This window comes from Nycticebus coucang, chromosome 12 (genome assembly GCF_027406575.1).
Source record: "Nycticebus coucang isolate mNycCou1 chromosome 12, mNycCou1.pri, whole genome shotgun sequence".
NCBI classification, from domain to species: domain Eukaryota; kingdom Metazoa; phylum Chordata; class Mammalia; order Primates; family Lorisidae; genus Nycticebus; species Nycticebus coucang.
The window spans coordinates 21,850,006-21,877,369 of record NC_069791.1 but is presented as its reverse complement, the minus strand read 5'-3'; the positions used below and the strand labels follow the sequence as shown (position 1 = coordinate 21,877,369).

General features: G+C 38.5%; 1 protein-coding gene across 5 annotated transcripts in view; it reads left to right on the top strand.

Moving 5' to 3' along the window:
* Positions 1-27,364, top strand: part of TMEM117 (transmembrane protein 117) — a 492,082-nt gene that overhangs the window by 7,698 nt on the left and 457,020 nt on the right. For 3 of the 5 annotated variants that reach the window (XM_053557171.1, XM_053557168.1, XM_053557170.1), the window contains exon 2: positions 1,295-1,599. The exons of 1 other annotated variant lie outside the window; for it this stretch is intronic. In XM_053557171.1, the coding sequence (XP_053413146.1) occupies positions 1,323-1,599 (277 nt within the window). In that variant the 5' untranslated portion in view covers positions 1,295-1,322. The remainder of the gene's footprint in view (positions 1-1,294; positions 1,600-27,364) is intronic. One more of the 5 variants, XM_053557172.1, reaches the window with a different exon arrangement.

Here is a 27,364-nt window from a genome sequence, read left to right as displayed (position 1 = left end):
TACATAATCTGTGTGAGCCTCAATTTTCTCCTTATAAAATGAAGGAAAGGTAATGATGGTAATGGTACTTAGGGAGTTATTAAGACAAAAATGACATAATGATACATGCAGACATCCATGCCTTCCATGTAAAGTACTGAGGACTTTGGAAGGGTCCTTCTCCCCTCTCTTCTTTTTCTGAACTCTAAATAAAATGAGAAAGAAGAAAAATGAATTGGCAGATGGCAGTCCCATTACTGCCTTTATTACTTTTGTTATCCAAGATTTGATTAGCTTTATTGCTGGAGAAATGGAGAGCTAAATGGGATCACCAAAGCCAAACACCAAAATTGGATAGACTGAATCCCTCACTCCCAAGCCATCGTGGACCTAGTCAGGCTTTCTTTATGGGCAGGCTGGCTCCCAAAGTCTAAAAAATTAGGGTCTGAGCAAGACTTTGGAGCTGGGGCCTGGACAGGTACAATTTGAAACAGCTATACTTCCAATGCATATTCAGGATAGGACACCCTTCTTTACCTAGATAAAAAAAAAAAAAAAAATCCCACTAATTCTCCAGCCTTGAACTTGGGCATATCCTTTGTGAAATTTTCCTCTTTCTACTCACTCTCCAAAAGCAGAGTTGCCTCATCCTTCCTGTGGGCAACTACTCTATCATAGACTTAGCTCTTTCATAAAACATTCTGTACTGAAATTATTTGATAACTAGACTATAAATAAACATTTTTATAAAAGTTTATACACATCCTTGCATTTGGCAATGTAGAAGAAGATCTGAACATACATCCACAAAATTATTAAGCAATTATTACTCTAAGGAAAGGGCATTAGGCAGAGGAGAATGGTATTCATGTTTTGGTAATATGTGGCCAATTCACTTCTATATCATTTCAAATTGTAAATGACTTTATGTTATGATGGTCCGATAAAGGTAATAATCAAAAAGAGGAAAGGAATTGCATTGGTTTTATGCTGTATTTCCTCGTGGGAGGACCTCTGCATGTTGTTTTAGTCACCATGCAGTTTTGGGCAGTGTTTGGCCCTCTCATGTCCCTTCTGCTCCCTCTTTTATTCTCCTTTTTCCCTAAATCTCTAAGTGATTGGGGTATGATTAGATGATGGTGAAGGGACCGTATTAACTTTCTGCAATCTCAGATTTGTCTTGGTGCCATCAGTAGGATCAGGTATCATCTTTTCCAAATACCTTATATTGAACTGTTATGAACCTGAACAGGTAGCAGGAAGAGAGAGGCTACTTGTTTTCTTGCTCTAACCCTGTCTGTCTTTTCTCATGCAGGTAAACTACGGAATTGAAGTTTTGAAGGATGGGTAAAGACTTTCGTTATTATTTCCAGCATCCCTGGTCTCGCATGATTGTGGCTTATCTGGTGGTCTTCTTTAACTTCTTAATATTTGCGGAGGACCCAGTTTCTCATAGTCAAACAGAAGCCAATGTTATTGTGGTTGGAAACTGTTTTTCGTTTGTAACAAATAAATACCCTAGAGGAGTTGGCTGGAGGATTCTGAAGGTGCTTCTATGGCTACTCGCCATTCTCATAGGACTAATAGCTGGCAAATTTCTGTTCCATCAGCATTTGTTTGGTAAGTACCATAACCTGTGAAATGTAATTTTGCTAATTATTTACTTTCTACTCTACAGGATGGAGTTCTGTTACTTCTAAATGGCAACTTAGGATGCATTTTCATTTGTCCTCCAGCATTGATTTGTTATGCACTGTTGTCCCATGGTTCTCCAGCTATTCTCTGTTTAATGGTGTGCTTATTCTATTGCCTAAAGACAATTAGCATGAGGTAAAATTAGTACCGAACTTCATTTCAAAAAACGTGGCTCAAGAGATAAATGTGTGTGTAATCTTATTTAGAGAAGACATGAAAACAGTTCTTTACTCATAAATGATACCTACGCATGCTGTACTAGAGAGTTTGTAAATCATAAAAAAAATTCCTCCATATCACACCACATTTTCACCAAAGTACATTAACCATTGCCCATATAGTTACACCTGCGTATTGCTCATTCAGGGAGTTAGAATTGGAACTCTTAACTTTTCACCCTCATTTTTTTTTTCTTGAACATTGGGTTTAGGATGTTTATTTTGAGCCCCTTCACCCAGGGAATAGTGTATGAGTAAGGAATTTATTGCTGATAAGCAGCAGTAAAAGAGACTAAGTAGTTTAAGTTAACATGGTAACAAACTACAGAGATACTGGGATATTTCCTGGAGACCATGGACAGGATTCATTTTTGACACTTGGATAAATAGAACCCAGCACTTGAATTGTGTCAGGATAGTCTTAGTCTAAACTTCCCTATCATTCTTTAGTATTCTTTATTTTATTTTGTTTTATTCTCCTTTCACCCTTAAGATCAATTTATATCTACCCAAAGAGGCTGGCCTCACTCTCTTGTTCTCAAGTTTAAACTCTCAGAGAAGAGACTAAAGTTGGCCTCGAGGTTCCCATCTCTGGACTTAACAGTTTTGGCTCACAGGGTTAGTGATGTTTATTCGACAAATATTCATTGGCTACTTCTCACAAGCCAGGCGTTATTCTAGCAATGAATCAAACAGGTAAGGTCTCTGCCCTCATAAAAACTTACCACTTACGGGAGGGTAAAAGATCATACAAATAAATGTATGACACATGAACAGGCCACATGTGCTGTGGGCTAAAGAAAGTAGTCTTAAATGCTTCCGTTGAATCAATTAGGAAGATAATATATACATAATATTACATATATTTTTCTCAATCTCAACTCCTCAAACTATAAATATATAATATTTCTGTTTCTGTTATATGAATATATAATGTTTATATTTATTATCTGTGTGTATGTGTGGGTAGTATGTACACCTATGTATATATGTACATAGTCTCTAGAATTGGTGGAAGAAGAACCGAGAGAATTTTGTCGTCGTTGTTGTTGATGGTGGTGTGGTGGTTTTACTTGGATGATGGGATTGACTTCCCTGTAAATGCACAGATAAATATGTAGATGAAGGACAGCGTGTTAAGCTTTCCTTGGTCTGGGCCTTAGGACCCTGGTAGAAATGGTAGCCTTATCTAGCACGAGAGGAGCCATCCTAGTTCCTCGGATAGAGCCCTGAGTGAGACACAGGTTGGTGCTCTACTTGGCACATGGGAGGTGGAGGAGCAGAAGGCTGAATGTCCTCCCACCTGATAACCTCTGTTGTATGATGCAGAAGAACAGCTGAAGATAAAGACAGGGTTTTGATGATGCAAGAGTTTGAAGAGAGTGGTCAAGGTTTTGAACTATGACCCTAGGGAGTGTGGAAGTGAACTGGCTAGGGACAATAGAAAAGGGTGATAATTATCCCCCAGGGCAGTGCATGTTAGCCACTATAATTTGAAAGATCCCTATCTGAGTTGTTGAGCAGCTTTCTCTTTGAGACTCAGTCACCCTGAACGGAATGTGAGAGTGATTCATCTGGGTGGGGCCTGGGGCTTGGCTGTATGAGAAACAAAGGATGGAAAATAAGTGGAGAGTTCTAGTAAAAGGGTTATTGATTTGATTAACAGTGTGTGTTCTGGCTGGACTTGGAAAAGAAGTGAGGGAGAGGATGATCTGGGAGGAGCGGGGAAGCACCTGAAGATTTCATTGAAACTCAACAGGTGAAATGGAACTAAGAAAAGGGAAAAGATTGGTGGTGTGGTCAGATGACATGTTGTACAGCCCTTCTTTAGTGGTGATTTCCAAATAGGGTGTGGTCTTTAGAGAGCGGGTGCTTGAGTGGAGTGGAGAGAGACAGCTCATTGACACAGAGGATGTGTAGGTACTTGGAACCTGCACAAACACAGTGTCCTGCATAATAATCTTATGGATAGAAGAGGGGGAGGCTGGGTGGTGAGGGGAAGGAGGAGCTTCCACAAATGGGAAGAGAGGGCTGAGAGAGAAAATTGTACCTGTCTGTTATAAGCAATGGCTGGGTGTGTTCAGAATACAGTCAAGAAATTCTAAGTGTAGGAACTGAAAGCGAATTGAGACCAAAATATCCAGTTTAAGGAAAAGTTTTTTCTCATAATAAAGATTGATTGGGGAACATACTGTAAAGGTAAATAGGTTGTGTAATTGCCACATTTTGCAATTACTTTATTGCAAACTCTGAATCTCTTTGTACTAAAATCGTATTTCAACCATCGCTTACATTTTATTTTATTTTATTTATTTATTTTTTAATTTATTTATTTTTATTGTTAAGTCATAGCTGTGTAGGTTAGTGCAATCAAGAGTACAATGTGCTGGTTTCATATATAATCTGAAATATTCTCATCAAACTGTTCAACGTAGCCTTCATGGCATTTTCTTAGTTACTGTATGTAGGCATTTGTATTCTGCACATTTTAATTCTCTTTTTGGCATGTGTAATTCAACCCCGAAAAAGCACTCTAGATTTCAAGTCGTTTGTTGATTATAAATTATTTTAAAATAATTTTAAAATGTGTCCTATTTTATTTTTTGCTTATAATAGAAAAGATTCTGTAGTGTAGTCAGATTTATCACTTTTATGGGCAATTCCCTTATTTTTTTCCTTATGAACGATGTATGAAATTATATGGGATATTAGAGAAGGAATCATAACCATCTGCAAATCTTGGTGGGGGACTCCTGATGCAACTTTCAAATGAACTCCCAGGTTGTCCCCTCTCATTCTCTGATTCAGTTTCCTAATGAACTTTGAAATTGTTTTCTTCTCCCTTCTTCCTTGCTTCATGAATTTTTTTGCAGTTTTTGGCCAGGGCTGGGTTTGAACCTGCCACCTCTGGCATATGAGGCCGGCGCCCTACTCTTTTGAGCCACAGGCGCCACCCAGCTTCATGAACTATTAATCATTCATCCTAGTAGTTCTCTCCTCCCCAATTCATTATGGACTTTGCCACTGGAATAATTTTTCTATATTGCTAGATGCTTTCTACTACATATAGAAAAAAAAATTTAAACTCCTTTAATTGATATCCAGAATCTTATGATCTATTTTTGACCTCACTTCAAGCCTGGTCTCCTGACATTTCAGACCCTGCCGAATTATTTTCTCAAACCTGCCGTGTTCTCTCATGCCCCTGTGCCTTTGCACGTGTGCTCGCTAATGCCCATCATGCTTGTCCCTTCCTGGTCAACTTGGCTAATTTCTCTTCAATTAATTTTTAATTCCTATTTTGAAAATTATCTCCTCTGTGACACTTTCTCCGACTCTGTTCTGTCCTACTGAAATTGTCTTTTCTCCAGCTCCCACGTGAGCTTGAAGCAGGCGCTCTGGAACTGACATCTACACAACATTGTGGAAAGGAATTAAAATTTTTGGTGAACATAAACATTCTTACTGGCTTGAGATGTGATAAATGATTCTTTTCCTTTTCCCAAATAACTAGGATTTGTACGTAATTCATTTTTAAAAGGCCATATTTAAACTTTTAACAATCTGTATAGGAATGCTTATGAAAGGCGGTAGTGAGGATGATGGTACATGTGTAGGGAGGAGTGGGATTGGTCATTACAGGCGTAGAAGCCTTTTCTATGATCATATTGCAATGGTTTACCAAATGGTCAGAATAATTTTGTGAGATCAATTAAAACATTTCTTTTTTTGTAATTCTCTAGTAAAATGCCAAACATAAATATTAAATAAAATGCCACTACCTCTTCCATTTTATCAACGTGTACGTCTTTCCTTTTCTATTTTATTACGGGAAGTCTCTTTTAGTAGATTCCAAAAGAATAACACAGTATTGCCAAATTAAAACATGTGTAAGGAAGAGGGAATGATTCTGTGAGCACATGATTGAATAAAGTTTCATTAGTAATCAATTTTATTTTTCTTTAAAAATTTTTTGTCTCTAATTTTTTTTAATTTTATTTTTCTAGGAAACATAAATATCATAATTTTGTAGCTATTTGGTTAACATAATTTGGGAGAAATTCTGAAATCAGAATTGATACATTCAGAATAATCCCTTTAGTTTTAAAACTGAATCATGTTGAGGTGAGTATTATATTAGTATTTTTGAAAATGATATTCCTTTGGAATGTCAGTTTATACCTTCCAGTGCCTCTCTTTTCCATTTACTTGGATGATTCTAGTTGTTTTTTTTTTTTTAATGATGCACCCTAGCTTTAGGGGGATTATAGTTTAGATGTACCCATGAATAGAAAAATTAAAAATTATTATGCTGATAAGGACTTATATGCAAGTTCCTCAGAGGAATTTTTTCTTTACACCTAAATTGTAGAATTTCCTTGTCCTAAATTTTAGTAAGTAATTTTTTTTTCGTCTGATTTGAACAACAGGTGCTAACTGGTGAAGTGGCAAATGTAGAAATGGATTTCGTAGTTTTGTGTCTTAAGGCGAACTTTCATAAAAGTGTAAAGTACAATAGTTCAGCATAAAATCAAGTCTATGAAGTTTAATTTTATGAAAGCAATTCTATGGAAGGAAAAGTGATCAGGTTCCAAGTAATGCCTTCTGATTGAATAACTTTTTTCCAAGTATAGATCTTAGAATTTTTTTAACACTGCCCTTTTAACACATTGTCAAATCACCTCCACCTGTCAGTCTCTCAATAAGAAAGATGTTCTGTGTATTCATTGAACTTAAGACTTTTCCTGAAACTGCAGTGGTTGGAAGGCAGGCAGACTCAGAATGAACAGGTGTAGCATCTAAAAATGATTCTAGGCCTCTTAATATTGCACAGTTCCTTTTCCATATATATATATATATATATATAAAGTATACATACAATATATAATATATATTTGTGTATTAGTTCCTTGAATAATTGTTTCACTAGTATATGACTGCTCAGCTCTATCATAAGCCCTATAAGGGAAACAATTAGTTGATATTGCTTATCATTTAATCTTCAGGGCCTAAAATAATGTTTGGAAAGTAATATTCAGTACATTTGATTGATTAAATTAGCTTTTCTTTACATGTTATCTTTGCAAGTGTTGCCTTTTTATTGTACACAATAGAAGGGTATTCATTTGTCCATTTGTAAAATGTAAGATGTGGCCTTTGATCTCGAAGAATTTAAAATCTGTTTAAAGAAACAGGATACATATGTATGAAAATTGAATACTCTGATGATTGCAAGAAAGTGCACAAGTATCAGATGAATAGCACAGAGGGGTGAGTGCTGTGGGAATTCAGGAGTGGAGACCACGGCAGGCCAGGAAGGGGTAAGGAATCTGGACTGCCAACGAGTGATCAAAACTGGGATCTGAAATGAGAGTGGGGTAAAAATAGAAATGATACAAAGAATTCATTACAAGTTTCAGGTCCTGGAGTAGTGTGAACAAGAGGAGGAAAATTCAGCTTTTTCTGGAGTGGGAAAGAGTGCTGAGAAATCATGCTCAGCTTGCCTGTGGGAAGGTTTACATAAGGAAAGAGAAGGAGATGGGGTGGAAAGGTAGGTTGGGTCTCAGGCCCTTGCTCTGTAAATGCCAGTCGTCTTCTAGGGCTGGACTTCATTTCTTTCTTTAAGGTCTTTGAGTCAAGGAAAGTATTTGAACAACGTGTGCAAGATAACCAGGTTAATCATGAAGCTGAATGTAAGGCAGATTGGAAAGGGAGAGAGGAGGGGAGAAAAAGGAAATAGGAAGGTATTTTAGGAGTCACCTGCAATAATTCAGGCTTGAGTTTGTTCAGGCCCATCTGGAACAGGGAAAGAGCAACTAGAAGTCCAACAGGACGGGTGTGTGTGAGACCTGGGGAAGCTTCCAGCTGATGGGACAGAGGAGGTGCCAGTGCCGATGAGGTTAAATGTAACCAGGGAGATTAGGCTGGATGACTGGAGGGGGAGGAAGGGAGAGAAAGTCACTGGGAGAATCTGGTTGGAGAGTGAGATACTGAGTTACCTAGGTGATGACTCCAGGTAATGAGCATATAGGTGATGGCACATTTACCTTGAATTATGGTCAAAATAGCAAAAAGTATGTGTTTTCTAAGCACATAGAAAACCAACCATTTCTTATCTAAAACACTGAGGTTATAGGTGTGTTTCAGAATTTAATGCGTGTGTCTGTGTTTAATAAGTCATCCTGCTAAGTACCTCATCACAAGACATGTTAATATTTCTTTTATATATACATATGTGTGTGTGTATTTTCACATGAAATTGGATAAATAATGACTGCAAACAAGCTCAAGTAAAATGTGGTTAGGTAGGGTGGTGTCTCTGGCTCAAAGGGGTAGGGCACTGGTCCCATATGCCAGAGGTGGTGGGTTCAAACCCAGCCCTGGCCAAAAAAAAAAACCACACACACAAAAAAATCTGGTTAGGTGTTCCTGCTAAATGGATTCAGGTTTGGTCAGGTCTTCCCAATAAGTTAGTTAAAAGATCATCCTTTTGGATTTCAGAATTGTAGAAAGTGAGTTGTGGGCCTGCACTTGACTATAATAAGCGTTTCCTACTGTACATCCTTCCTCACCCCGAGATACCCAGCTGCATAAAAATCATGTTTCTTTTTTAAAAGACCTTGATTAAAAAAAGAACAGTGTGACAACTAGATGGCTGTAATAGATGAATAGATGCTGAAGGTATATTTTTCTAATGTTTATATTATGTCAACTTTTAAGAGGCTTGCTATTGTCTGTGTATCTTTGTCTATTTTAATTTTAAATCAGAAGTTTTGGAGTAAAAAATATTCTCAACATAGCCAGAGATTTGAAAAGACAAATTGTGGTTTGTTTCTTTCATTTTATTGTAACAAAAGGACATCTTCCCATAAAATACCAAGTCACTCCACAATAGTTTGTCATTTGATGAATTTAATAAAGCGAAATGCCCAGTTGTTTTCCACTGTCTTGGTGTAAGGCTCGGATGAATTTATCTTTTTGTATTTTGAGCTGCACATATGATTTTATGATTTCAAAATAGAAAAAAAATCCAGACATTCCAGGAAGCATGGGAAGATAGTCAGATAGTCATGGTGATACAGAATATCAAAACACAAAGAATCAAATATTTAGGAATGGAAAAATATTATTTTAATACAATAATGTGGGTAGGGTTGATTTCTTTGTATTAATTTGAGGTCTGAATAGCTGAATAGTGAAAATGACCCTCATGTTTATCATGGTAGTCGATGGTATATTTTTAAAAAGTCTACATGCGGCTACTCAGGGTGAATGTCAACAACTGATTATTTGAAATATTGTCTTATCAGGGTGATAAGGTCTTAGTTTGGGGGAATTATTTGCTATATCAAATGATATAAATGTAGCTAAATGTTACTTAAGACTATCTATCGTGTCAAGCTCTGTTCTCTTTATTGTATTTGATTCTCCTGGCAGATATTTAAATATTGTGCCACCATCTTCATTCTCCACCAAGCTATACTGAGTTCTAGCATCTTCATTTTTCTAGGCATTCAATTTATCAACTCCCAATCCCTTTTCATACAGCAAATAATTTTAGAGCCAGCAGTGACCACAGAATTCCTTAGGGAAAATATTATTCCAGAGTGTTTTAAATTTAAGCTATGTTAGTAAAGGTAACCTGGAAAATTATTTGTAGTCAATATTTTAAAAATTCTCAGGGAACACCATTCTTTAGAGAGAAATTCGGTGTGTACGAATTATTTAACTTTGCAGTACTTTACAAAAACGTATCCTATTATTTTAATGTTCTTTCCTTCATCGAATAAGAAAGAAAGGTGAGACTAGAAATTCCAAGTTTAAGGCCATGTCCTCCCACCTGCTTCTTAGGTCCCTTCATTAGTGTGCAGTCTCCTGCACATCCATTAGTGCTAAAGGGCAATCGGCCGCAGCTTTCAGTGTGACAGAATCTTCTGGCTGCTCTAGTTCCCCTAGGACAGGGACACACGCGCTGTAAAAGGATACCTCAAGGACATAATAAATGAACTCAGGTTGGAGCATTATAATTAAGCAGTTATTAACTGGGATATACCTTTCCAGGTGCTTTTTATTGTACTTGGTACCGATGAGTCATTCAGGGGCCAACGGATGCTTTCCTTAGCAGGTCCAGTCCTTTCTTGCTTCATCTCCCACCTGTGGGAGGCAGGGGTAGAAGTTTCCTGTGATGGTGACTATGATGAAATTGTGGTTAGACCCACACACAGCACAGAGGGAAACCTCTTCATTGTTAGTGAGATATAACCAGCTGGGGTGGGACTTGACAGCTGGTTAAATGGTATACAGTAATATTGGAAATGAAGAGCACTTGACTGCTTGGTTCATTTAAAGGCACATCGATAGAGTTGTTTGGTTGCTTGTTTAAATAATAGGATGATTAGTGTCCTGGCTGGGAGAGGAGTGTGATTTGAGAGGATACAGACAAAATTTTTCCCTGGTTTTGGCGTCTCTCTCTCTCTTTCTCCCTCCTTCCCTCCCTCTCCCTCCCTTTCTCCATCTCTGTCTTTTTCTTTAAGAGGTGGAATCTTGCTGTGTTTTCCAGGCTGGCCTCAAACTCTCATGTGAAGAGATCCTCTTACCTCAGCCTTTCAGGTAGCTGGGACTACCAGTGTTTTTCTGCCTTTCTCTTTTATTGATTCCCTCAACTAACATTGTTTCTTGAAGATATTTTTACGGGTTATAATACTTCGGCTACTTGGAAAGTGCAATGGACTGACAAAGATGATAACAACCCACTTCCTTGGGAGATCTATGTCCAAAGTCATAGATAAGAGTTTGTAGGTGGAGGGGGTAGGAGAATGTTCTTTTACGGTAGCTGTGTTGTTGTGCAGGAGCTAAGAAAGGCCATTATAAGATTTATGAGTACTCTGGGGGTCAGACTTGTTGGTATAAAGGACTTCTCCAAAGTCAAAGTTTAGCTGCCTTACAGCAGTGGCCCTCACACTATATCTGATCTCAAATATCAGTGAGGGTCAAGGCACTTCTGTTGTTTCTGATTTGTGTTCTTATCCTGGCTGTGAACCAGAGCTATTGTTGATGGGTAAATTGAAATTTACAGGGTTGGTTTTCCTGGTTCCAAGGTCACAGCAGTAGTCAGCAGTAAAACTGGAACATAACTGAAGCCTTCTGGTTTCCAGACAGATGCCTTTTCAGGCGTCTCAGATGGTGAGCTGGCAGCCGGAGCCTCCTCTGCCTTAGGGCCGGGCTGTGTGAGGCCACTCTCCACAGCTCTGCCCCACATTGTGTTCTGGGATCTTTCCGGGCACTGCCTCCTGCCTGACCAGCCATCTCTTTGGTTAAAGAATGTCATTTAGTTGACCCAGCAAGAAGTTGTACAATTTCAGGACAAAGTCTGTTATTGCTGCTGAGCCCAGAGAAACTCAGCACAAAACCTCTGCCCTTGTGGCTGACAGTACCCTCATGTTCTTGGCTGGGGCAGGCTTCTTCCCTTGAAGGTAAGAGGAACGTGATGACACATTAAGATTTTCCTAGACTAGTCTATGAGACTTTGTGTGTCCTTGAGGACATGAGCACTGAAATGGACAGACCAGCTGAGAGTAGACCAGCAAACACAAAAACCCGTGAGAGTGACTCTGCGCTGACTCTCCAGCAGTCCAGGGGAGTTGATGTTTTCTGCTGGTTCATGACCAATCCCGTCTTTCTCTTATATTATATCCTGCCCAATATATTCCTCTGAACTGTACCATTTTTCAGTAATATCACTGACTCACACACTTAGTGCCTACCAATTGCAAGGGACAGTGCTGGCACCATGAGCCTCTGCCTTTCAGAAGGTTGCCAACTAGCAAAGGAGATTAGACACCGAGGTATGAAAATACAGCTGTGATATCACTGCAGTGTCAGGCTGTGGAAATTGCCACCCATGTGGACTGACAGTCTATTCTGAGGTAATTCCCAACAGAAATGATCAACTAAAGCTTCCTCGTGAAAAAGGAGTGGGTGGGAATCAGGGAATCTCAGGGTGAATGGATTTGGGAAGTGCTTCCTTGTTACATTTTCAGGCAGTATCTGAGTGTCTCTAACAATGGTGAACTTACTGTCTCCCAAGAAGTCTGTGCATCTGATCACTGGTACAGTTCAGAGGAATATATTGGGAAGGATATGATATAAGAGAAAGACGGGATTGGTCATGAACCAGCAGAAACATCAAACACAAAGTTGTGGGGAAGAAGGGGCAGAATGGTTTTAGTGTAGATTTGAACGGGGCAGTTTACCTGGGTCAGCACATTTGGGTAAACTGACAGCAGGAAAAGAGAAACTTCAAGGTAAATTGTGGAGGGCCTTTAATTCCAGGTTCAGGAATTCAAAATTTATTCTGAAAACAATAGAAAGTCTTGGAGAATATCCCTATATTTTTAAATTTATTAGGCTATATCAGCTTATTGTGAGGGAAAAAACCCAACACATATGAAGTCAAAGAAGAAAACTGAAAGGTTTTTACAATTTTTTTAAATTGCAGATTAATATGAGGGTACAAATGATCAGGTTACCATTTTGCATTTGTTAGTAAGGTCTCTGTTGTAGTTTTGTCCCTGAACACTGGAAGTTTTGACCACAATGAAAGGATCAAAATAGTATTGTAGAAAGATGAACGTGTGACCCATTGGGGGCAGGGAGGGCAGCGTGGAAAGGGAAGCCAGGCAGCGTGTGAGGGAACCTGATAGTGAAGTATATGCTGCTGCTGCTTCTTAAAAATAACATCTTCTCTGAAGGACTCCTGTTCCCTGAGTCCGTTCTCATCATATACTGAACATAAGGCATAACAATCTATTTCTAAAATTGTAAACTGAAATTATCATTAGATCATCTTTATTCTTCAAGTTTACTGAAAGAAACAGATGTGTGGTTCTGGTTATTTGTTGCACCAGAAGAGGATTTAAGAAAAAGAAGTTTTGAAGTTTTATTTATGTTTGCAAATGTATGTTTTAAGCTGTGAAGGTATTAATGGCACTGAGTTTGTGAAGCTTAGTGTTTCCATGAACTCGTTCACTCATTGGATCCTGCTCATTAATTTGTGTCAACTTACTTACAAAGTAAGGAGGCTTAATGATATAGGACTTGATTTTGTTCATTTGTTGAACATTTTCTAGGCTCCACAGACCCAGCATTAAACTAAACAAATTCCTTACCCTGCTGGAGCTTATATTCTAGTGGGAAAAGATAAGTAAGTCATTGTATATTATGTGAGGGTCAGTTAATGCCATTAATGACACAGTGGGGCCACTGAGGGCAGGGTCCAGTAAGCTGCTAGAACTTCCTAAGAAGATGACACTTGAATAGAGACCTGAGGAAGGGGAAGAAACAACCTGTGTAGCTTTCTGAGGGAAGACAACCCAGGAAGAAGGGGAAGTATAGAAGCTCCAAGGCCCGGGTATCTTTAGAGTGTTTGGTGAAGGGCAAAGGGGTCAGGTTCAGAGCAGAGGGAGCGGGAAAATGTCAGAAGACAAGTGTAGGCAAAGTGGGCAGCAAGATCTTAAGGCTACTTTAAAATGAGTCCTTTCCGTTCAAGTAAAAGGGAAACATGAATAAACAAATACACGTTTAACTTTGTTTAGTTTCTAATTTAAATGTGGTCTATTTAACATTGGTGTTTTAGTGAAACCCTGGAGCCCTGCTTCTTGGTTTACTCTGAGGTGATGCATGCTCACTGGTTTTCATTCTAATAGTCCCTTAACTCCTCTGAACTGCTCGTGATGGCTCCTTTATAGGGCATCTTCCCAGCCCCCCTCCCTCCAGGGCAATGTACAAATGAAGAACACTGCGTTTTAGGGAGAGTGCATTATTTGGTAATTTTACAGAGAGACTCTTCTCTGGGCCCGTTCTCCATCCCTGCCAAAAGGGGAGGTGACACAGACTGTGCAGTGGTGGTTTCAGCGTGGAGGTGAGGGGTGGGGCGTGGTCCTGCAGGCAGCCATTGTGTGGAGTCACGATGGATTGTCTTTGAAGTTCTGATGCTCAGATCCCCCCATACCGTCAGAAAAGCATCTTTCTTTCTTTAAGGATGAAAAGGTGTTTTGTCCATGTGGGGAGGGGGTTATAGAGATGGAAGTCACAGCCCTCCCAGGTTCTTCTCCCAATGTGACCCCAGCCCCGAGTCTGCTATGTTAGGAACGTTAAAATGACCATATCCTTTTATTTCTAGGTTCTCCTGCTTCTTTTTAGAGCCTACACAGATGACTGGACTCTATCCCCACTGCTGAATTTTGTAAACACGAGTGCTTAACAATCCTCTTTTAAAAGAGGACAGAGAATTTGCTTAACAGCTGAATGCTAGATGACAGTTCAAACTGAATATGAAGGAAGAATATTTTTACTCTTCAGAAAACTGTCAGCGGGGGTAGAGGAAGATCTTTAGATACAATGCTTTGAGCAAGTCTAGACATCTTTTAGCTTGAGGTGTGCAAGGAAGAGATGTTTGTTACACATTCATTCCAGAGGTACTACAGTACTTTTTGTGCAGGAGGTTCAATTATAGGCACTGGGGAAAGAGCAGTGAATAATAACAAAAACAACAACACACTAAGGTTCTTGTCCTCAGAGGTTGCACATTTTGGTGGGAAAAGTATATATAATTGTGGTCATTCATGCAGTTTATCTGATATTTTTGTCTCACCATCTGACTTAAAGTGGAATTAAACTCTCTGATCTTGTGATAAGTTTTGGCTGATTAGGTCAGAGCAGCGGTGATGTGGGGCATTTCTGAGCTAGAGCATTTGCCTGTCCATGGATCATCCTCCAGCTTCTTTCTTTCTTCCTTGGCTACTGGATAATCACTGCTCTGTCTGCCTGAGTTCGAGAGTGAAGGCACTGTGGAGCAGAGCCCTTGACTGATTCTCAGTGGACATGTATAAGAAAGAAATCAACTTTCATTGTTTTAAGCCACTAAGATTTTGGAGTTGGTATAACCCCAAGTGTGGCATTACCTAGCTTGTCCTGACTGATATAGACATTAAAAAGTAATATTTTTAGGCTGGGTGTGGTGGCTCATGCCTGTAGTCCCAGCGCTGTGGGAGGCTGAGGTGAGTGGATTTCCTGAGCTTGGAAGTTCGAGACCAGTATGAGTAGGAGTGAGCCAGCGTGAAACCCCGTCCCTACCAAAAAAAAAAAAAAAAAAAAGCTGGGTGTTGTGGCGGGCACCTGTAATCCCAGCTACTTGGGAGGCAAAGGGCAAGAGAATCCCTAAAGGAAGAACAGAAAAAAAAGAAAATAAAAACAAAAACAAAAAAAAACAACTTCAAACTAAGAAGAGTGAAAGCCAGATGAAATTGATTTGTGGTTTTTTTTTTTTTTTTTTTTTGGCCGGGGCTGGGTTTGAACCCACCACCTCCGGCATATGGGACCGGCGCCCTACTCCTTGAGCCACAGGCGCCGCCCGCCAGATGAAATTGAAAGCAAAAATAATGAAAAAAGTAATATTTTTAAAAAAGGATGCTTCTAGGTAGTGGTTTATTCTATAAACAAAACAAGGCGCTGTGATGGTAAATGCCTGGGGGTGGAGTACAGAGGCTGCTCTAAATGCTGGGGGCTGGGTGGCTTCTTTGGAGGTGGTAAGGTTGGAGCGAAAACCTGACTGATGAGAAAGAACTAGACAAGTGAAAATCTGGAGGATGCGGACTGAGGGTGAAGGATTAGCAAACAAAAAACCCACGAGTGGCAAAAGCATTTGGTATATTTAAGAAATATGGAGGGAGTTAGTGGAGCCTAAAAGTAAGGAAGAAGGAGGCAGGTTGGAGTTAATGACGTAGGGATGATTGTGGTCAAGAAATTTTATTTCATTTTAAGAATAAGCCATCATAAGGTTTTGAGCAGAAGAATGACATGATCTGGTTTAGATTTTTATGGTGATTGATTCAGGTTGCTTTGAAAGGAATGGCTGTGTGGGGAGAAAGATCAAAGGAGGTGCTCTAGTTAGTAGTTAAGAGATTACTACGTTAGTCTCTGGGAAAGGCCGTGGTGATCTGATTCAGCAGAGCACCAGTGGTGATGGAGAGAAGTAGATGGATTTAGGATGCATTATTGAGGCTGGACCCCAGGATTTGATAATGGGTTGTTCGTGGGTAATAAATGAAAGATTTAAGGAAGGTATAGTATAGTATGCTATGTTGCTACTCAATAAGGGAGGGAGATTGAGGGGGCAGATTTTGGGGTGAAACACAATCAATGTTTCTGTTTTTTGCACATTGAATATGAAATGCTATGTGGATGCTCACAGTTATGCATGTGAGTTGGGTATGTGTGGGGATTCCAGTTCTGGTAACACGAAGTAGCCTGTATCAGACTAACCTTCCTGAAGATAAAATTATAATCTCTGACCCACATGTTAAAAGAACAGCAACAACACCTAGTTTGAGGCATTGGAGAATGGCAGAAACAGAAGGGAGTTGGGCCTCGATACAAGGGAGCTATGCTTGTGAGATCCCAGCACGTGTAGGTTTAGTCTTTGAAGGTCCTTCCTAGCCTGTTACTCACGGGGGCAGCTCCAGCTCTAGTAAAAAGCCGCAATTCTCTTGACTTCAGGGATGACAAAACAGTAACAGGAAAAATCCATAGAGAGTGGGAATCCCTAAACTATACTTATAAATTCTCCTTGAATTCTTAACTGGCCCTGGACTACGTACTCATGGGGGAGTCTTCAGGAGGCCCCGCGAAAGCACTGGCTGGGAGGTGGAAAGAGTTGAACAGAAGTTCCAGGGACTGTCTACTGCTGAGAAGACAGTTTGGAGGTGGAGTTGTACAAAGTTAGAAGGATTAGTACATGTCCTAGCTTTTCCATTGAAACCCCAGGAGGGTGCCCCTTAGAAATAAAGAATGTACTCTCGGGCTTTGGGAGTTGCTTCAGGACTGCGGACAAAACTAATGTAGACTCACACTAATCAAATGTCAAATCAAGTCTTCACAGGTCAAGGTGTTTAGCCAATAATTTCAGTGCCTGGTAGAACAAAGAATTAACATTCTTTAGAGGAAGACAGCAAGACAACAATATATGATATAAAATATTCAGTTTAAAATGGAAGTTTACTATACATAGAAAAACCGGGACAATGTGACCCATAGTCCTGAAAAAAAGTGGTTAACAAACACTCAGATGACTTAAAATAAGTATTTATACTTTGTTCATGGGCAAGTAGGAAAATAAACAGAAAACACCCGTAGTTTCATTGTCAAACTGCTGAAACCAAAGGTAAAGGTAAAATCTTGAAAGTAGCGAGAGAATGAAGTCCCATTTCATATAGAGGAACCATGATATGAACGATGGCTAATTTCATCTCACAAACAATGGAAGCCAGAAGAGATCTTTAAAGTACTGAAAAAAATAAAAAGTGATTATCTTTTAAGACTTAGGGAAGGACTATCACTAGAGATCTAAAGAGGTAAACAGTATAGGGGATGCCAATTTTATGCCAAGTAATTCCTCTCCCTCCACTCCCCAAAAACTCTACTATAGAAGTAGACAGATTTCTTGATAGGCACAATTTAACAAAACTGACACACAAAGAAATAATTGAATAGTTGTATATTTATATCAGAAAGTGAATTCATTATCAAAAATTTCTCCGCGAAGGAATTTCCTGGCATAAATGGGTCCACTATTTTTTATGGTCTGAGGACAGGTTGCTCTCTCTTTCACCAAGCGAAAGTGAGAATTCAGGCCTCCCTGTGTGTTGAATTCTAGCGTACTGCTTACACGTTCCAGGTATTGTTCTAAGCACTTTACAAATAACTTACGTGTTGGGGATGTGATTTGTAGTAAGGATGTGAAGAGACAAAGGACAATGTCAGGAATAATTATTTCCTACAATAGATGCAAAATGGTATATACTTCACAGAACAAATTGCTCCCCCCAGGGGACAGATCTTTCGAATGCTTCAAGTGTGTATGCTCCAGGCATGATCAGTCCGTCAGTGCCTTACTGTTATTTTCTGTCTGTATGCAGAATAGAAGTTAGAGTGTTTTCTGGAACAGGGGACCAAACTGTAATGCTTCTTGTGCACTGTTCTTGTCGCTTCGTTTCCTGCTGTTCAGACTTCTGCTTTCTGCTCCCTCGTATCTCATGCTTCAAATCCTGTCTTTCAATATTTATTTCTGATGTTACTTCCTGATTTGTCTTTGTATAAACCCTCATCATCTTGCATATTTCAGGGGTTTAATAAACATTTCTTGAGTGGATTCCGTGAATAGATAAAAGAATGAAGCCAGGTTTCAACTGTTAGATGATGCAAAGAAGCAACCTCTTTTTTGTAGCTTCATCCTCCCTGGTATCATGATTTTGTGACTGGAAAACATCTATCTTTAGCTGTCTGCACAATGACCAGTGTTTAATGCCATGATGTAAGCCAGTATAGAGCAATTTTGCAACATTTCATAAGCAGATTGACTTGTTATTGATCTGATTTGATAATTTTTGATAATTGATATATGCCACAGAGAAGGTAATATTTCATAAAAGATTAATTGGAAATATTTTAAAAACATTTATTGAGGTATTTTCTTCCCTTGTTTACAGCACAGTTCTTGGTCCTGTGGGATCTTCAGCAATTTTTTTCTTAGGTGCTGTTCTTAGGAAAAGAACTCCATTTTCACATACGCAGAGGCACACACACACACACACACACACACACACACATATGCACGTATCAGTTGATGAGTTTTCTGGGTCTTACCTTAATTTCTTCTTGGTCAGCGGATTTGTTAATTATTAAACATATAATTGTGCTTTACCTTAAATTATCATTGCTCAAAGGTTATTGACGTGAGTGTGGTAATCCTTGCTTTTTTTTTATGGAGCGAATTGTGACTAGGCATTTTAAAGCTCTCAATCTTCAGAACCACCTGCCACCCATCTTAACCACAGGTTCATCGTTTTCTATTTTGGGCTCATATCACATAGTAATCAAGGATTGGCTTGAAGACAATACTGACACAGACCATCATTATGGGCACTAATACCATTGTGAAAATAAACGAAACAGGTGTTTGTGCATCTAGCCATAAAAAACCTACTACTAAGGCATTGTGACTATTGGGCCAAAATGGATCTCAATGACAAAACAGGTGAAATTGGGCAATTTTAATGCAGAATCCTTTTAGGCATCTAATTTGCTGACTTTTCAGTTAAGAATTCCAAGTACTTCTGTTTTCAGAGCTTTTATGTGTCTTTTAACATTGCTAGAGAATTAGCTTACTCAAGAGTGAGGAAATCATAAATCTTTACACAACATACTTTACAGGAAAAGATGGAGCATAATTTGTTGATAATTCTCCAGTTGCAAAGATAATTTCAAATCTGTTCATTTTCCAGTTATGGCAGTTATGGTAATAATGAGCTTTCCTACCCCATCCACAAGTAGTATATCTTGTCTCATTGTACAATGAAATTGTGTCGTGAAGTAAAATTTAGCCAGTCTTTGAATTCTTACTATCCCTAATATGAATTATGAAATTTCCATAATATCCACAGACTATAGCTGTATCTTTTTCTCTTTGATTCTTCTCTTTTGGAAAAGAAAGATAAAAATGATTCAAGTGAGGCCTTTATGGGACTGTAAAATATCTTGAAATAAAACATTATAAGTCAGACTCTAACATGTAGGGGTGATAAGAAGATGTGGGAGCATCTGTAGAGAATTTCATCAAAGATACCACGGGAAATAAAATTTTAGAAAGTAGATGTTTAGTAGTGATGAATGCTTTATGAAAGACAGAGGATTTTGAACACAGAATGGTTAAATGTGATACTGATAATAAAGACAACGGTTTCTAATTAAAACTGGCTTCCATTCTATCATTTTGATGGAATGATAATACTTAATGGACTTGAATTCTCAGACTACTATCCCATAGTTCAAATATGAAAGAAAATCCCATCTTTCTTCTTTTTAATAGGCTTAGTACAATGTAAGTGGGCACAAATAACAAGAGCTTTGCAACATAGAGATTATTTTAAAAGCTAATTATTTGATAATGCACTTTAATCAAAGCCTTCTGGTATATGAGAGTATATTTACATTTTACAGATATCTATAAAATTCTATTAACTCTAATGCATGATACAAAGGGATCGGTCTCATCCAACATTCAGAGGTTCAGTGCTCTAATGAAGTTTTCATTTAACAATTTTTATCCGAAATATAATAAAACACATTTAGCGTTTGTGCTTGTCATGGATATTAACCAAAATCTGAGATTTATGTTGAAGCATGAAAACATTTTTGTTAATTTTATGTCACTAAAAAAGAAAAAAAAAGCCTCACTTCCATTTTAATCTTTTTTTTTTAATTAAATCATAGCTGTGTACATTAATGTGATCAAGGGGCACCATACACTGGTTTTATAGACCATTTGACACAATTTCATCACACTGGTTAACAGCCTTCCTGGCATTTTCTTAGTTATTGTGTCCATTTTAATCTTTAAAATTTTTTTTTTGTACTTTCTATTGATTTTTACTGTATCTTTACTCCAGCTGGTTTTCTTTCTTTCCTTTTATTTTTGTTTTGTGTATTTCATTCTAAGAGCTTATTTCTGACCCTTTGGCAACATCAGTATTTAAGCTTTTATTTTTTTTTGCATTCATTTTTCTCTACTTTAAATCTATCTGCATACTTCTTTTCCTCTTTCATCCCTTCCGCCATCTTTGATCCTTCATCACTAGAGCCAGTGAGCTGTGGTTGTTTTTGTTGTAGCTTTCTTTTAACCTGAGCTGAAAAAAAAAAATCTATGTATCTTTTCACTTGTTTTATTCTAGTCTTCTCCTATCTTGACTTCTTTTCTTTTCATTTCTCTATTTGTGTTATTGTTTCCATCCTAGTTTTTCCCACTTTGAAGATTGTTGATAGTTTCCTCTTTTGATTAGTAAAACTAAACTTTTTTTAACTTCAGTGACATTGTGGGAGGGGATGGAAATGGTGAAGACAAGAGAACATTTTATTTTTGCATCAAAATAAGTAGGCAGGAGTTATGGAAATTTCATTTGTCTCCTCTTTTCAGTAAGAGGTCAGAAGGGCTTTTAAACTATGTTAAATACTGGATATATAGTCTGTCTTCCCCAGTGTTTACTTATTTTTGTTTTATTCTTGGATATTGATCTTGGACTTTAAGTTTTCTTTTTCGTTTGACTTGTTCTTCAATTTAAAGTCCTTTGTTAGTACAGCATACAATAAGCACTTTGTATGTATCTTTTGAGTTAATTTGAGCTACTAATGTAGTGACTTATTTACCATCTAAATATACACTCAGACCCCTGATTTCTGGAAGGGTAATGGCAATGTCAGATTGGACCCAATGGGATGGAATAAAGCCAGGTCACTGAAATTTCTCCGAGGATACAGGTTGGAATTACTTTTCTCACTCATAAATAACATTTGACATTTGCTGAGTTTTCTCAAGTAATAGGAGATCCCCAGGGGTGCTGAACCCATTAATACAAACAGTATTGATTCTCTTCCATAAAAAACAAGTTAGCCTCAATCATTTTGAGCAGCAAGTAATAGATACAAGTTGTCCCAAATTATTTTGTAAATTATGTGTTTTTAAAAAGTGAAATGCGTACAGTTTTTTTTCAGCATTAAGATTTGCTTAAACCCAAGGGGTTGAAAAGAATGATGAGGATGTGTGTGTGTGTGCACGTGTGTGTGAGAGAGAGAGAGACAGAGAGAGAGAAGTCAAAATATGGTAGGGCAAGAGGGTAAGTAGAAAGGTTGAGCTTAAGACATACTGGGAACCATCTGGGTTGTATAGGAGACTCAGTAGCTCCCTCAGTTTCTCTCACTATTGACCGTCCTGGTGGGTGTGCAGAGCCTGGAACAGATGTACATGAGTTTTTTTGCAATACCTGGAAATCTACATCTGAGCTTTTGGGATATATTATTGGTTTATGCTTTCAGTAGCTCAAGCAATTCAACTTGGCTTATGTTTCTCATTTGCATTCTAAAAGTTATGTGGGATCACGTCCAGCAGAGTTTCTTTCATAAATTTATTTCTCAATCTCTTGATTATTTTCTTTGCCCTTTCCACTGACTGTGACTTTGATTGCATTGATCATCTGGCTGCTTAAAATTTAAACAATTCAGTTTGAGACAGGGCCTGGAACAAAGGCACATTGGCCGCTTTATTCATTGTTGAAAGGAAGAATAACAAATTATCACATCATTACTGGCTAGCAACGAACAAGGGGAAAAAATTCCAAGTCCCTTTTACCTTGGCTTCATGTCCTACTCTTCTCTCTTTTCCCCTATACATTATGTTTCTCCCCACCCCAACCCCCACGAATGATACGGGCCCACAGCTCCATCTGTGGTGTAGCCAGAAAACCCAATTCCATGTGGTAAATGATCAGCGTGGCATCCAGCGGCTCCTCCGTCCCCACGACTTTGTCTTTGCTGCTGCTGCTGTTCATCTTGCCGGCATTTGTGGTTCCCATCAGCAGCTGCTGTAACTCGTGGTTTGGTTTCTCTAGGATTGTTCAGTGCGGTGGTATTTTCTGCCTGATTTTCCTCTCTGATCTCTAACGGAGTCATCTGTTGCCTCCTAACCGAGGTGCCCATCTTTTCTTTGCTGTTCAGGCCCCAGCCAGGATATGGGCTCTCAACTCAGTTTTCTGGGCTGTTCTGCCATCTTAAAGCTTAGGTGGATCTTCCAGATGGGGTTTTCAAGGGCATTCAGCTCACACCCAGCTGCCACAGGGAGGGTGAGGGGATGGAGAAGACATGCATTCTTTTCACCGCCTTTGCTTATAATGGCATAACTTGTTTCCACTTATATTTTATTGGTGAAAACATGGGAATCTTAAGATCTGAATCTCAATTTTCTGTCACTTAGTTCAGTATCCTTAGGCAAGGTATAGAATAGATAGATAGTACACTGAACGCCTTGATAGAATGTTTACATTATACAGTTTCAAAATGTTTTTGAGCTTTTGACCTTTCCTTTTAATCTCCTAAAGTTCCCCACTACCTTTTCTGGGTTCCCACTTTGTTCCTGTCTCATAGAGACACAGAATAATTTTCTTTTCTTTTCTTTCTTTTTAGACAGAGTTTCATGATGTTGCCCTCAGTAGAGTGCCATGGCCTCACAGCTCACAGCAACCTCAAACTCTTGGGCTAGTGTTTAGCTGGCCTGGGCCAGGTTTGAAACCAACAAATTCAGTGTATGTGGCTTGGTTCCATAACCCCCAGCTGACTCAGAATAATTTTCATTAAGAGCTTTATTCAACACTGTTCTTAGCATAGTGACTGGTATATAGATACTCAGTTATTTGTTGAATTAATGTCAGATAAACAAAAATAGAAAATAAAAAATCATATTTAGTCTTACGTAAATAATTGTTATTAGCACTCTGGAATATCCTTTCCCTCAATATCCCTCTCTTTGAAATTATTTTATAGCAGTGAGTTTCAATTAGATATTTTCATTCTTATTTGGGAATATTTTTAAACATCTTACCTTGTCAGTAAATATATATTTTTATAATTTTTATTAAAGTACAAATCCAGTTTTAGCATGTGCTAAAATTGGGTGTGTCTAATATTATTTAATAGTTTTCTTGAATTTTGAGGTGTTCGGTCTTGCTGTTTTATAAGCAGGGCTTCACATAATATCCATGTATTCACATTAAAAAAAATCTATACTCATTCACTCGATTATTTATTTAGGAAAAAATACCTAGTATTGGAATTTCTGAATCCAAGTGTTACTGGCCACTGATATGAGGTTTTTCCAAGTGCTTGGTATTTCTTGGGAAAAGAATTTCAAGAACATGCCATAAACCAAGCAAACGGAGCTTAACAGAAAGCAAAACTCCTTCCTCAGGGAGGAGAACTAGCAGCTACCCTGAGAAGAGGCAGCTTCAGATCTTGTGTAATATTCGTACTTGAGAGGAGGAATATTCAAGGTCGAAAGGTTGGCTTTTTCTAAGAATTTGGACAGTAATCCGTATAATTGGGTTCCCTCCCATTTTAACTTTACATGGTTGTCTTGAAACTGTCATGGTAATTTCAAGGGGGAAAATTTTTGAAACCGCAATGTAAATGATATTGTAGTTAGCAAGAGTTCAAGTAAGGTGGCAGAGCTGAAAAGCTGGTGAAAGCTGGTTCTTCCCTGTGGTTATCAGCCTTTTTCTTTAAGGGTTGTTTACCTCAATACCTATATCAGATCTTCAAGCCTCTACATCCAGTCTTATTCCTGTTCTACTCCAATGAAAGGATATGCAATTCTTTTACTTACTATATATTTTCAGGTTGTCCTATGAGTTTTTTTTTTTTTTCTTTGTGGAGACAGAGTTTCACTTTATCGTCCACGGTAGAGTGCCGTGGCCTCACACAGCTCATAGCGACCTTCAACTCCTGGGCTTAGATGATTCCCTTGCCTCAGCCTCCCGGGTAGCTGGGACTACAGGCGCCTGCCACAAGACCTGGCTATTTTTTTGGTTGCAATTTGGCTGGGGCTGGGTTTGAATCCACCACCCTCGGTTTATAGGGCCAGCGCCCTGCCCACTGAGCCATAGGTACCACCCTGTCCTATGAGTTTTGATCTAAGAAGAAATACCTACTTAGTGAAAGGAAGCTATAATTTTTGACTCATTAATTGGGAGAATCTATCCTACCAGAAATAAAAGTTGCTTTTTTTTTTTTTTGAGACAGAGTCTCACTTTGTCACCCTTCATAGAGTGCCGTGGCATTGCAGCTCACAGCAACCTCAAACTCTTGGGCTTAACCGATTCTCTTGCCTCAGCCTTCCAAGTCACTGGGACTACATGCGCCTGCCACTACGCCCAGCTATTTTTTGGTTGTAGTTGTCATTTGGCAGGCCTGGGCTGGATTTGAATCCCCCTGCTTCGGTGTATGTGGCTGGCGCCCTAGCCACTGAGCTACAGCTGCTGAGCCACAAAAGTTGTTTTATGTAAACAGATATATAAATATTTGGGGACTTATGGATGCAAATAGCTGAAATCAAGGTGAGTGATTATGAATAAGAAAATGTTTGAAAAAAATGAGGATTATTCATGTTTAGTAATATTAGGTAGCCACAGGTCTGTGTCTGATAATGCGTAGTAATGTCTATGAGGCTGAGGGAGAAAGACTTTCAGAGTAATGTGTGTGGTACGTTTCTTTCTTTCTTTTTTCTTTTTGATACAGAGCCTGACTCAGTTGCTCTTTGGAGAATGCCATGGCAACAAATTTCTTAGCAACCTCGAACTCTTGGACTAAAGCAATTCTCTTGCCTTAGCCTCCCAAGTAGCTGGGACTATAGGCGCCTGCCAACTCCCAGCTAGTTTTTCTATTTTTAGTAGAGATGAGGTCTTGCTCTTGCTCAGGCTAGTCTGGAACTACTGAGCTCAGGCAATCCACTCGCCTCAGCTTCCCAGAGTGGATTACAGGCATGAGCCACCGTGCCCAGCCTTCATTTTTATTTTTGTAAAAACAAAAAGCACCCCCCCACATATATATAATCACACTTTATATACAGGTGTCCATAAAGTTCATGTGCAATTTAAACGCATTTGCTATGGACACCCTGTATGTATGTGTTTTGTCTGTTTGAACATAGGGGAAGTTGTGAAAGGACACAATCAGGTTCTTAAAACTGCATTGGAGACAGTGTATATCTTACTATTGTTTCATAGGTTTTGCTTTTGTAATAAAAAGTTAACAAAAAAGACAAAAAAAAAAATTACAGCCCTAATAAACCATTCTAACTTTTCTGCAAACTGTGCTTTCTAAACTACCCTGTTTCCTCGAAAATAAGACATCCTCTGAAAATAAGACCTACTTACAGGAAAGCTAAGATGTCCCCTGAAAATAAGACCTAGCACATCTTTGGGAGCACACCTTAAAATAAGACACTGTCTTATTTTCGGGGAAACAGGGTAGACAGCTTTCTATAGTCCTCAGAGGAATTTAAGTGCTTTGAAGAGTGTGCCCTGAACTCAGGATGACTTTCATGGCTGACTTAATTGGTGTATTATTTTATACAAGGTAACAGCTAAAATATTGAGATTTCTCCAGTAATTGATGTTCTAAGGGGTAATCATCCTCAGAAGGCTGCCAAAAGTATGGCCAGCTCATGTTCTGACCTGGTTCTTGTCAAACAACCAATTTTTCAGAAGAGGAAATAGAAGTTGAAATAGCAAAAGTGGATCAATTTAGGAAATTGTTTTCAGAAATAACCTATACTTTTCTATTGGTAAGAGGAAGGGAAAATTTTTGTAGAGGCTAAAAATACTTAATCAAATAAGGGAGAAACACTAGGGGGTAGCTAAGTGTATGCTTCTGTTAACTAGCTAGATGTATAGTGATTTTGGCTAAAATTTTGTCTTTCTGAAAGAGCAGTAAATATTAAAATCAAAAAGACTTCTGTTTGTCTTAGAAATGTTAAAGCCTATAAAACTATATAAGAATCATATTAAGGAAGAAAGTTTTGGAATTTAGAGAGCAAAGGTAAAATAAACACTTTATTTGGAAAAGTAAAATTGGTGATTGCACATGGAAAAAAATCTTGATCATTCAAAGACCCTGAATAGAGATGGTGCGACTGTGACTTAAATGTGACAGGTGATCAGTTTATAAATGTGTACTAATGATATACTGGATATGGCTAGTGAAAAGAGAGTTTTTGGGAATTCAGACTAGATTAGCCAATAATGTTTGAGTTAAATTATGAGTGCTAACCATAAATGTTAATCATAAGTACTGACAAGCAAACAAGCACGTCAAACATTATTTAGATCAGGAATTTGAACACTCTGTATGTTACTATTATTTTCATCTGGGTATATATTGGATGCACATATGAGCAGTTTTACCCAAAGCATATGCTATTCCTTGAAGAGTTTCAGAATTTAAACTCAATTGTCATTTTGATATAGGTCATAAATAAGACTGATAGTAATGAATAAGGCAGCTTTATCATCAAAGAAGTTTAAAGCATTTTATTTGACATCAATGAAATTAAATGCTGAAATAGAAACCAAAATTTCCATGATGGTCCTTGGTGACCACCATGTATTTCAATGGATAATTCTGTGTATAAATCTGTTGCTCCCTGTGGGTGGGGTCAGTGTAAGTGCCTGATAGCTCTGAAACAAACTTAAAAGTTTTCCTGGTGTAGGCCCCAAAGTAATGGGCAAATACAGTTTTGCTACTGGGTGAGATGAGTACATAGCTAACATGGGAGGCGCAGTTTACCCTGATTCGGGGTCTGTTGTGGACTACGGCCTCCCTGTGGAGAGTTGGATTCTAAATCATCATGCTGTACCTGCTTACTCAATCTCAAGGAGGGCATCTTTTTGCAGATTTCATCTCTGTGCACTGTGTCAGCATGCACCCTTTAAAACATTCATTTATTCGAGTTTATCTGTCTCAAATAACTGTTCATTTGTTTCTGTTGTATTTGGAGTAATCTATCTCCAGGACTTGCTGTGTCATCTTGAATAATT